The sequence below is a fragment of the Acipenser ruthenus genome, chromosome 12, assembly GCF_902713425.1.
Source record: "Acipenser ruthenus chromosome 12, fAciRut3.2 maternal haplotype, whole genome shotgun sequence".
NCBI lineage: Eukaryota > Metazoa > Chordata > Actinopteri > Acipenseriformes > Acipenseridae > Acipenser > Acipenser ruthenus.
This window is the reverse complement of record NC_081200.1, coordinates 33,192,597-33,204,051: the sequence shown is the minus strand read 5'-3', so window position 1 is coordinate 33,204,051 and position 11,455 is coordinate 33,192,597. Positions and strand designations below refer to the sequence as shown.

Sequence of the window (11,455 nt, the reverse complement as noted above, 5' to 3'; positions counted from 1 at the left end):
AAACATTAGTTTTGGAAAAACATTTTGAGGCTTCTTTGAACCTTTCTTCCATCCAGAAATGCCCCCATTCATGTATATTAGAATTTTTGTAACCTATTTAGTTCCTTTATATTTACTATCAATCATAATAAAAACAAACATTTCCATAATTGCATGTCTGCATCTTAACTTTGTCTATTCATTATGTGCCATGGGTTAATATTTGCATGAAGTCTGCCACTGAATAAACAGGATTTGTGTACAGTACTATTTAGCCTTTCTCTGTCTTTCATAAACTTGTACTCTTTTTCTGAGTGTTGTGTATTTGAATTATTCATTGACGATATGTATTGCAGTGTGCTGTACAATGTGATATACTAGACAGCAGAACACCTTGAGCCAATCAAATAAAAAATACACATCAAAAGAATGAATTCAGCTAATTTATAGAATAAGAACAAAAACTCAGCTTGTGTAGAATTTGAATCATTAACTCCAGTTTCACCCGTCTATTGGCTCAATCTGTGCTCCAGACTTTTTTTTAAACATTTGTTTATAATGGTCCAATGACAGTTCGGAATCCCGTTTTTGCCAGTAAACATTTCCCTGATCCTGTCTCCCAGCAAACACACCAATGGAGTTCTGTGAATACTTTGCTGGTTGAGCACAACCACAGTAGTTTCTGATGCCAACTTTGATAATAGCAGAAAAGGAGCCGAAGCACGGTTGCATGCTAAAATAAAATGATAATTCTTAGAGAATGCTGTTACAAGGGGTTTTACATGGCTCACAGTTTTACAACATACTGTAACCCTTGAACAACAATCTTCTACAGGCCAATTTTCAAAAGTTGTTATGTTGTACTAATAATGTTGTGACAGTATTTTCAGAATTAAGTCTGCTAGTTTCAACTACAAATGGAATGCACTACTTTGCTTAAAGTCACATTGTAATTATACTGCAGTTGATTTCCAAAAATATTTATTGATAGATGAAATGATAGCCGTATTTGTCCAGAGATGATAGACAAAGAGAAGGAGATCTGATATCTTTTATTGGACTAATCAAATAATAATTAATCACAAGCTTTCGAGACCTCAAGGTCTCTTCTTCAGGTGAAAATAGGAAAGAGAGATTGATGTTTACATTCAAAGGTAGCATCAGAACTTTAACAAAAAGAACCCATTTTGAATCACTACAATTCTAATCTAAAGAAACAAGCTGCATAATAAACAATATATATACACACACACACACACACACATATATATACACATTTTTATACATACATACACATACACACACATACATAGACATATATGCAATGTATATACACAAGTACTATAAATTGTAATGAGGTAGAAAACCAGTATCCCTATTGAGTCCTTTATTTTTTGTTCTCCTGTCTTGTGTGTTTTTGAAATTGCCCTTTAAAACAAGAACCGTCAGATCATGCAGAGACTGGTTAGGCATGGTGAAATGGTTGCCAGTAGGAGTGCTGGTAATTTTGTTGCTGATGGTGTGTCTGTGTACATTCATCCTTCCGAAGATGTTGTTTGGTTTCTCCTACGTAAGTCCCATCAGAGCATTTGCTACATTTAATCATGTAGATCAAATTAAATATTTAATCAAAAATATTTAGAAATTTATACTCAATTTAAGTTACCAAGATTTGAAAACCAGGCTACAGTGCATCTGAACAACATGCTATGACACTGAAAGGGCAAACATTAAAGCACCAAAGTTGCTTTGTGAGTGTAAACAGGGGTTTAAATTTGACTGAAGGGTAAAAAAAATGGAAAAAACTGTTTTCCGCATTCCTTGTCTCACTTTGCTGAAGAATACAAGGCTTCTTTCTCAAGTCCCCCAAATATTCTTGGCAGCTGTTTGTTTTTTGAGCCAGTTTTCATCACACGGTCAGTTTTCATTATTTTTTATTAGACCAGAGAAGAAAAAAGCATCCTGCCACACAAGTACATCTAAATGTATGGGAACTACAATCTTATATATATATATTTTTAACTCATAAATATTATTTGTTGTTGTGTTGGTGGTAGCAGAAGCAGCAGCAGTAGTAGTAGTGGTAGTAGTAGTAATAATAGTAGCGGTTGTGCATTTTTAGCATTACTGTGTAGTTAATCCCTTCCTGGATATTATCTCAGAGGAGACAGAGATCAATTACTCCAAGGTTTCACTTTTCTGTTGATGCTGCAGTTTATTACTCCTGCATCTTAGTATCAGAGGAAGCCTCACATCCAGATCAAGGCACAGTCAAGGCACGGTTTAATAGTATTTGAACCACACCTGGTGTTCTATAGTTACAATGGGAAACAATTCAAGCTGTCTAATTCTACTTGCACATTTTAGAGCATTAATTTTCATTATTTGTTATGTTGTTATCATCAATTGTTGAGTCTTGAATACCCTACTTTTAGGGTGCGGTGGTGTATATTGTATAAGTTCATAGGGGTTGGGCAAAGACACTGAAAGGAAAACACTTTTCCTTCTTGCAATGAAATTCCAGTAAGTGCTGGTAATGTTTTATTATTCTTCTGCTTGTTTATTTATTTAGAGACAATATAAATAATACGAATAAAAACGTTTCCTACAAAGAAACAGGGAATAAAGAAGCATGGACTATCCCAGTTGCAGAGCACCTTTAGTTTGAAGGTATTTCCAGTTTTTGTTCAAAGCTGGATTCAAATCTGTTATCAACTGGCTCAGAAATCCATTGTAGTTATTAATGAAGTTATGTGCAACAATGCAAGTACTTGTCATAAGTGCGCTTTAACATGATTTAGTTGCTATAACGTCGGTAGTTTTTGTTATTGTCTTTTGATACCGTACATACATGCCAACAGTCCCTATATGGTCGGGGCAGTACCGATATCCTAGCAAATGTCACGCGTCCTGATGAATAGGAAGAAGTCCCGATATTTACCTATATAAAAAAAATCATCTATTCTGCACAGTACAGTTAGTGAAAAACACACGCTGTGCTCGTGCTCTTCGTGCGGCTGACACATCTGCTGATCACTAACTTATACAAAGGTAAGAACGCTTCATTATGTCTATTTTTACTGTCATGATGGTCGTGCAGTGTTGAGTTGGGGGATACTATATGATAATACATATGATCAACGTCCCGCTGAACAGTTTCCAAATGTTGGCAAGTATGACCGTATCCATAAAAACTGCATTTATCCTGCATGATGGCAGATTTGGCAAATGTGTGATTCCTAAAGATTTGTTAGCAGTTGATTTGGTATAATAAATAAGTAACCCAGTGATCATCTTCACTGTTTAAATTGTGTACTACAGATATATCAAGGCTTGCCATGATGTTTTGTTGATTGTCTATTTGATCCCCCCCACTGGAAATTTTACAAAATGTGTGTCTGTGTCTATATATATATATATATATATATATATATATATATATATATATATATATATATATATATATATATAAGCTCAAAGAGCCAGCTGCCATGTGTGTGTGTGTGTTAAGCATGAAAATTATTCAGATGTTTTTACTGTTGCTTAACCTAACTAATAAATTGACATTATGATGGAAACCGTTCAATTATACGTTTGTTTCGTCTTACAAAGTATTAAGAATTCAACGACTTTTAGATAATTCTGCATTGAAACACTCAACCTTCAAACGTTTATACAGTAAGAATCTCGCTTTTTAAATTGATTTGTCTTAAAAAGTTTATTTCTGTAAAGTCGGGCATTCTAATTCTTTGTATTTCTGTGGAAGAAACTAGGTGGTTTGATTATGCTGTCTGTGCCCATAATTTATGAAGCCCAGTTGACAAGAGAGCGAGCTAATCTGTGATCTGCTGCTCTCGCCTATCTCCCTGGGATCCCGGCTGGAGCTGTGAGACTGAGGAGAAAACTGCCACTGCAGCCTGGGAATTTTTAAACGTGAATGGGGTTTTTGTTTCCCCGTTTGAACCTACGGAATTAACAGAAGGGAGCAGCATGACTGTGGGCTAAAGTAGACGGACAGCTAACGGGACGATCACGGGACGAAATAATGAGAAAAGAGGGGTAGTAGCGAGAATTTACCCCCCCACCCCCTCCCAATATGTAACGGGGGGGACATAGACATTCATTGCCCATTGTGTGCATACGTTAGCTGGCGTCCAGTCCCTGAGGCTGCGACGAAACAAATGTTTATTTATTTATCACATTTTTTTAAAAAAGAATCCTGGTGAAGACAGAGAGTAGGTTGGAAAATGAATTTGTAAGCGCATTGTCTGTGAGGTAAGGGCTAGTTACAGAATGAATCAAACCTGGTACCACGAGAAAACAAAGTGCAGCCTAGGTTGAAAAAACAGCTGAGGGCTTAAGAAGTGTGCAAGTGGGTTATCATCATTTTGACTGCTGTCTGGATTTTAAATAGCGCTTAGTTTTTGCTATATCTTATGTGGTTTTATAATTTATTGAATCAACTAAATAAATAAACAGCGCTGTACACGCTAGTTCCATACCGAACTTCTGAAGTAGTACCGATGATGGTGGTAAAGCAAACTGGATCGTTGAAAAAAACCCCGGAATAAAACAAAAAAACAACTAAACCGAGAAAGGATTAGGTGTAAAACTGAATGGAACGAATGGTTGCATAGTTGTTTGGATTCTATTATTAATACTGTGATTGTGATCAATATTTATTAATAATAACTGGTGGATTCTCCAGGAATGGACTTGCCAGTACCTGGGATGTATCACCACGGAGGTATCTCCGGGGTGGAAACGGACTCGATCGCGGGCGACGTGGGTTCTTTGCACGGGGGAATGATGTCCCTGGATCCGTTGGTGGATCGGATCTTAATGGAATCGGTGTGCCAACAGCAGGGATGGGTGCGGGTATACGGTAAGAAACTATGATACAGTATTTTTCTTTTATGATTATGAGTGGGGATGCGATCGCTCGGAAATAGACTGCTTATTCTGTCCTGTGTTTTCCTAACAACTCAAACACAGGTGTTTTATTTGCACAGCCACAGGGTAGATATATTTAAATAGTTTTGCATTGTGAATGACACTTGTCATCATCACACATTACACATTGGTTCACCAGCATGTTTTGTACAACAGATGAACAATTTCTGATTTCTTGCAGTTTGTTTCGTGTATCACAGTTAAGCTGTTTTTGAGATGTAAATAGCAGTGTATTAACATCATTAGCGCCAGTGCATCTACAGCACTTTCTGTTAAATTATTCAACCTCAGCGGCTTGGTAGCACAGCATAATCTGTTTAATCAACATCACAAAGCCACTACACAACTGGCACCTTTTCAGGTAGTCTCAAAACGAGAGGCTGAGAGCTGAGAGAGTGAGCTGCTCTTTCACCCTCTTAAGAGTGTGCTCCCTCCAGATATTAAACATGGATAAATACAAAAGGATTCCGGGCATGAATCCTGCCAGCCCAGCACTTTGTTCATAAGTGTCACATTTCATAAACGGCGCATCTCCCATTTAAAGCTGATATGTAGACACTGGGGATCCACCGTTGATATATTCACTTAGGCTTGAGTGCAGTGAATATTGATCCCTTTTTGTTATGGATTAAGGCCCACAAGAGTCCTTTTCTTCGAGCTCTGTAGTAAATCTAAAAACACAGATTTCTTACCCAATGAGCCTCAGTTGGCTTCCATTTATCCCCTCCAAAGCAAGCCTCCAGTGTATTGTGCTTTCAGATGGTTTAAAAGTAACCAATACTGGGGAAATGGAGCAAGAACTCTTGTAGAAATCTAACCCCTATACTAGATTTTGAGTACAGACGAGTACAGACGCTTTGTAACGGTTCACCATAGGTGTATGTTGGTGGTACAGTATGGGAGTTAAGCTTTTGGTTCGGTGGGTTATGATGACTATGACATTTCTTTCCAAAAGTGCAAATCTGTAGTACAGGAAGAAGAAGATGATGGAGTAAAAGCAGGTAAAGCATGTAGCCAATAGAGGGTGTGTGGTACAGAACACTGTACAATTGAAGAAGGAGCTGTTCACCCTACTTTCTGCACAGTTGAAGGGTCCTAACAGTTGTGCCTGGGTGAAAGTGCCACAGCATGTTAGTGTCTGCTGCTTGTATGATGGTAATTTGGCCTGATCCTCACCACTGGTGGTAAAGCCACGGTCCTAACTACTGTAATGTATGTCAGAAGCAACTCGTCCAGAATTCAGTTTCCCCTTCACTGAGCACCCCTCATGTGGAGCTGGAAGTGCCGATACATAAGCTGCAGTAAACCACTCCATTTATAATGGCAGCATTGATGATTTACCTAACATGTGAACAGCCTTACTATTGTCTTGAGTTTATTCTTAGTTTTGCTGCCTAGATGGTAACTTTTAATACTGCATTAGTACTACCTACAGGGTGGGGTGAGGTAACCCAAAAGCCAAAATGGGTGGGGGGTGGGGGGGGGGTGCAGGAAATGCAAAGATAAAATTGAAAGAGCAAAGGAAACTCTGTGTCAGACCAAATAACCCCAAAACAACAAGTTAACAGAGGACCGGGGGGGGGGGCAGGAAGACAGATAGTGTGAAAGGGCCTGGCAGGATAAATAGTGTTTGCTTGCCCGCTGAAGTGGACAGTTGGATTTTCACTTAGATTTCGGTTGCTGTGATTCACACCCAGTATTGTGGGGTTTTCTGGTGTGTATATATATATATATATTTGTGTGTCATTTTCTGTAAGGATTTGCAGTAATGATCTGCTGGGTTAGTGCAGAAAAACACTGGCACTAGCATGCTTTCTGTAGAGCTGGTAATTTCATCCAGTGTCAGTCAGAATGGGAAGCTTAGGGAGCCCTGAAGGGTTTTCAAAAGTCCCCTTTTGCTTCTGACAGTCTAAAGCAATTTGTTTTAGTCAGAGCAGCATCAAACTCAGTATAAAGGTGTGCAAGCAGTTCACCTTCTTAACCATAAAGGTATTTTAGTAGAAAGCGGCTAATGGAGTCCACGTTAGTCTTTATGCGGGTGGTTGTCGCCTCAGGCTGTCACGGTACGTGCATTTTGAGATTGATCCCCGAGTCACTTTCCATTTTTTTCATCCCCACCTAAATATGGTCCTAAAATGTTTAGAAACTGATGTCTCCACCCCCATACCCACCCACCCACTCATCTATCTATCCATAGATCTATCCATAGATCTGTGTGCTGATTTGAAACCTTGGCACAGCACAGTGAAAGGACAAGGTCCCAGAGGGCAGATAGAAGCAGATGTGAAATAAGATGTGTTAAACTAGAACTGTACTGCGATTTCGAAGCATGGGAAAATAAAATAATAATTTAGAGCAGGAGCGGGTATGATGCTGCTTGGCCTTCGCCAGTGTTGTGTCCAGCTTTCCCATTCCTAAGTGTCTAAGCTCTAGTGACAGCTGTCCCCAGTACAATATTTCATGGCTTGGGTCTTAAATATAGAGCAGTTTAAGATTAGCATTTAATTTTTTTTAATTTGACATTTACAAGCTTCCTCGTTGAAGTTCAATTGTAACATACTGTAGTTCTTCTTTTTTTGAAAAAGCAGGTGCTACATGAAATGACTAATTTGAACTGCATGCCTTCAGTTATTCTTTGTTTTTTTGTAAATGTAAAAGGGAAATAGATTCACATTTCTAATTCATAACTAAGCTGTTATTTTTGTTGAAGTCATTGTGTTTGGAAATGCTGCTTCCTAAAATTGACAATATACTGTCAAGAATAGAATAAATTAATTTCAGTTTGGTAACTGCCATATTGTTCACAGAGGAATAATAATAATAATAATAATAATAATAATAAAATAAACTGTCCAATTACAGCTGGTAGCAGCAAGTTAGAACCTGGTCATAGAAATCTATCACAATGTAGACAACATTCATATAATATTAATGTTAGCTTTTCAATAGGGCACTAATTTTTAATACATACAATTAAAGTGCTGTGGCTGCTGTGCTAGGACTTGAGGGTTATTTGTGCTAGCAGGCACTGTTTGCCACATTTTTTTAAGGGGGAAACAAGATGAAGATCTTTTCTGGGAAGTAGAGCTTTCTGAAATGTTGCTGTAGATCCCAGGATGATTAAGTGCAATGAATAGTATGATTGTACTGGGACAGCAGCAAGACTGTGTGTCAGGGCAGGAGAAAGGATGTTCGACGCCTTCTCAGAGTGACTCGGACTGGTGGTGATGTAACCTGTCTTTTTTTTTTTTTTTTTGTGAATGAGCTCAGTGGTTTTGTTCACCAGCTCGGCAGGACACTCAAGTTCGTCATTGCATTCCTGTTTGGGATGATCTGCTAAAATACCTCCCCTGGGTTATGTTTTCAAAACCAATACAATAATGATTGCTTTAACTGTAAGCTACTTCTTTTACGTTGTTGAAACCGTTTTTATACATTCATTTTTACTGTTTTTGCTTCAAACATTCTGGATGTACAGTACAATAATACAAGTCTGGGTCTAAGCAATGAAAACTGCTAAAACAAGTGTTAAACTTGTAAGTGAAATTATTATTTTATTATTATTATTTATTTCTTAGCAGATGCCCTTATCCAGGGTGACTTACAAGATATCACATTATTTTTCACATTGAAATCTGAACAGTGCAGCTTTGACTCGCAGTTCCTGTTTTTGTGATCATAAAATATCACAGAAAACCAGATGTATTGCCGTTTCAATGCCTTTATTTTGAAATGAAGTGTTGGGTGTAATTAAACTTTTATTCACATCACTAGTGTGAATCCCATATCACAGAGAGTCAATTATACAGTGCTAATAGACAAGCAGTTGTAATTACACTTTACTATTTAATTATAATATATATTTTTCTAATTTAACCAATTAGTGAAGTCATGATTTTGAGAAGAGAAGCAAATTATTTGCCAACTGATTTCCAAACATAATTTTAATTCAAATAGTGTATGTAATGGTTTAAAGGGACAGAACTGACCACCACCAATAATATCTATCTATCTATCTATCTATCTATCTATCTATCTATCTATCTATCTATCTATCTATCTATCTATCTATCTATCTATCTCTATCTATCTATCTATCTCTATATATTATGTAGGCGACTAATAAAGGGAATGATAATTGTACATGAGTTCATCTGCTTTACTTCAGAGCTGACTGTTCTTATTTACAACTGTGTTTGTTTTATACACAATTTGTTTAATACTGTGATATTGTTTCAGCCCTGTAGATGAACAGTTTATTGTTGGTGGAGTTATCCCAAAGGTGTGTTAGCAGGTTTACATGGTGTCTAATTATTTTCTAGGGTATGTAGATGTTTTTATAGCCTGTAAAGTAAGAATAATATATATATATATATATATATATATATATATATATATATATATATATATATATATATATCATTTTTTAAAATTTTTTATAGGGCGGTCAATCGATTTGATTGGTTAATTTATGAGCATTAGTTGATTAATCGGTAGATTAATCTGTGCACACTTTTAATAAAGGTAACGATATTAAGAAAGTTCTTCTTGAAAATTTATTCGAAACCAAATTGACTACAATGACTCCGTTGTCTTATGACCATTTTTTTTTTAATTGTAAAAAGCAAACTGAAATATTACTTTGAAGTTCTCAATAGAATTCTCAGTAACCCTACCCTAGCATATTTATGTCCCACCTCTGCTCACAGATGATTGGACAGCTGTAAAACCTGGGCAGATCTTTTCACTTTCCCATTGGTTAAACTCCCAATTATAACCTTCCTCTGCTCACTCCCGATTGGACACCTGTATAACAAGGGGCAGATCTTTGACTCTCCCATTGGTTAAACCTACTAAAGACCTTCAACAGTTTATGTCCTGCATCCACTCACTTATGATTGGACTGTCGCGGAGAAAATGCAGATCTTCTATTGGTTGATTTTATTTTGTATACAAAAATGTAATTATGCACAATTAAATTGTAAAAAAAAATGAATCTTCAATCAACTCTAGTTGATAATAGGCCTAGGTCCTATTAATCTATTAATTGGAGCAGCCCTCATTTTTTGGTTTAGTTTTCAAATATGATGATGTTAGCAGCCCCAAGAAACATGTTATTGGGCTTAGTCTGAATAACATAACGTGCACTTTTGGTCAAGGCACATCTGCATTAATTAAAGTTCTTAGAGAGGGGCTTTTGTCCAGTACTGAAAGCATGGAGACTGCTATAGGCCAACATGGGCGAGAGGGCTGCTCTATAGAGCTATAAAACTTTAAAGAAATAAAGAAAATATATTTAAAAAAGTAGAAATGTAGGCCTGTCAATTGCACACAAATAAAAAAACTTGAAAGCTTATATGTGAACACATATTTATAGACACAGGACGGTTTGGTGTACCTAAATGTAGCATTTTGTCATAATCGTGATTTTTCATCTGCTTGTAGTGTAATATGGCGATCATCAACCAGTCTTCCAAAATGGATTGTAAAGTACTGGACCTAGGGCCAAAGGCTTTGCATCACCCTATATAATTACATTTTGCTTCATAAAGTCCAATTAAACCTGCTGAATATTATACTCCTGCTTTTTAGTTTTCGATATACTTGAAAAACTGACAAAAATGTGACATTTTGAAATCTAACATGAAATACTGTACTATTGTTACGGCTTCCGGGAGACTTTTGCATTTTGCATCATTTTGTAGTTTAATTACATGATGTTCATATAGTAATTTTTTTGCTTTAATTATGTCTCAATTCTAGATGATGCAAAAGTTTGGGCCATACAGTAATTTGGAGAACTTGTGCTAAATCACAACTGTAGTAGAGAGCTATTTCCAATGTGCTTACCATGGGGATTTGCCGCCTCGCCTCATCAGCAGAGAGCTTCACAGAAAAGCATATCAGTTTGACGCTGCGCGTCAGCTGAAGTTATGGGCATTTACTGAACATCATACAAGCATAATTACACCATTGCCTTTTCCAAACAACCAGCAAAAGGGAATTCATTGTGGGCCTTCGGTGCTCTGGATTCCCTCCAGATCCCAAGCGGGTGTCCTTAGAAGCCCCCGTCTAGTTAATAAGGTTTGACTCCTGAAAGCTAACTGCTGCATGCATACAATTAGATAGTAATTGCATGTGCATCCACATCTCTAGCAGTGTGTGCAAATATGCATCCTGTAATTTGTAGTCCATGGGTAGCACCACAGAAAATACAATTATAAGGTTCTGCTTTAGGGAAGTATTCATACAGCATTAGCTGGCAGGTAAACACATTGTGAATACTGTATAGGCTTCCACAATATGCTGGATACTGGAAGCTACACTATACAGTACAGTAGATGGTAGTCCTGGTTCAGTAATTTGAACCTGCAGCTTGGGGGCTTGTTAAAATCCATTTTAAAACCTGTTGACAGAGGTGTGGGGAAACCCCATCCTTTCCACTTAAATAGTAGTTGTTGATGTGGGTTCCTCCAAAGCTGGGAATAGGGTTACGGAAAGCTTATTGAGCTGTCCTGTAAAT

At 37.2% G+C, this 11,455-nt stretch overlaps 1 protein-coding gene across 1 annotated transcript in view; it reads left to right on the top strand.

The window, feature by feature from the left end:
* Positions 1–3,796: 3,796 nt before the first annotated feature.
* LOC117417043 (ras GTPase-activating protein nGAP-like) overlaps positions 3,797–11,455 on the top strand; it is an 89,058-nt gene continuing 81,399 nt past the window's right edge. Inside the window, exons 1-2 of the mRNA XM_059034890.1 lie at positions 3,797–4,254; positions 4,688–4,864. Coding sequence (XP_058890873.1) covers positions 4,690–4,864 — 175 coding nt within the window. The 5' untranslated portion in view covers positions 3,797–4,254; positions 4,688–4,689. The remainder of the gene's footprint in view (positions 4,255–4,687; positions 4,865–11,455) is intronic.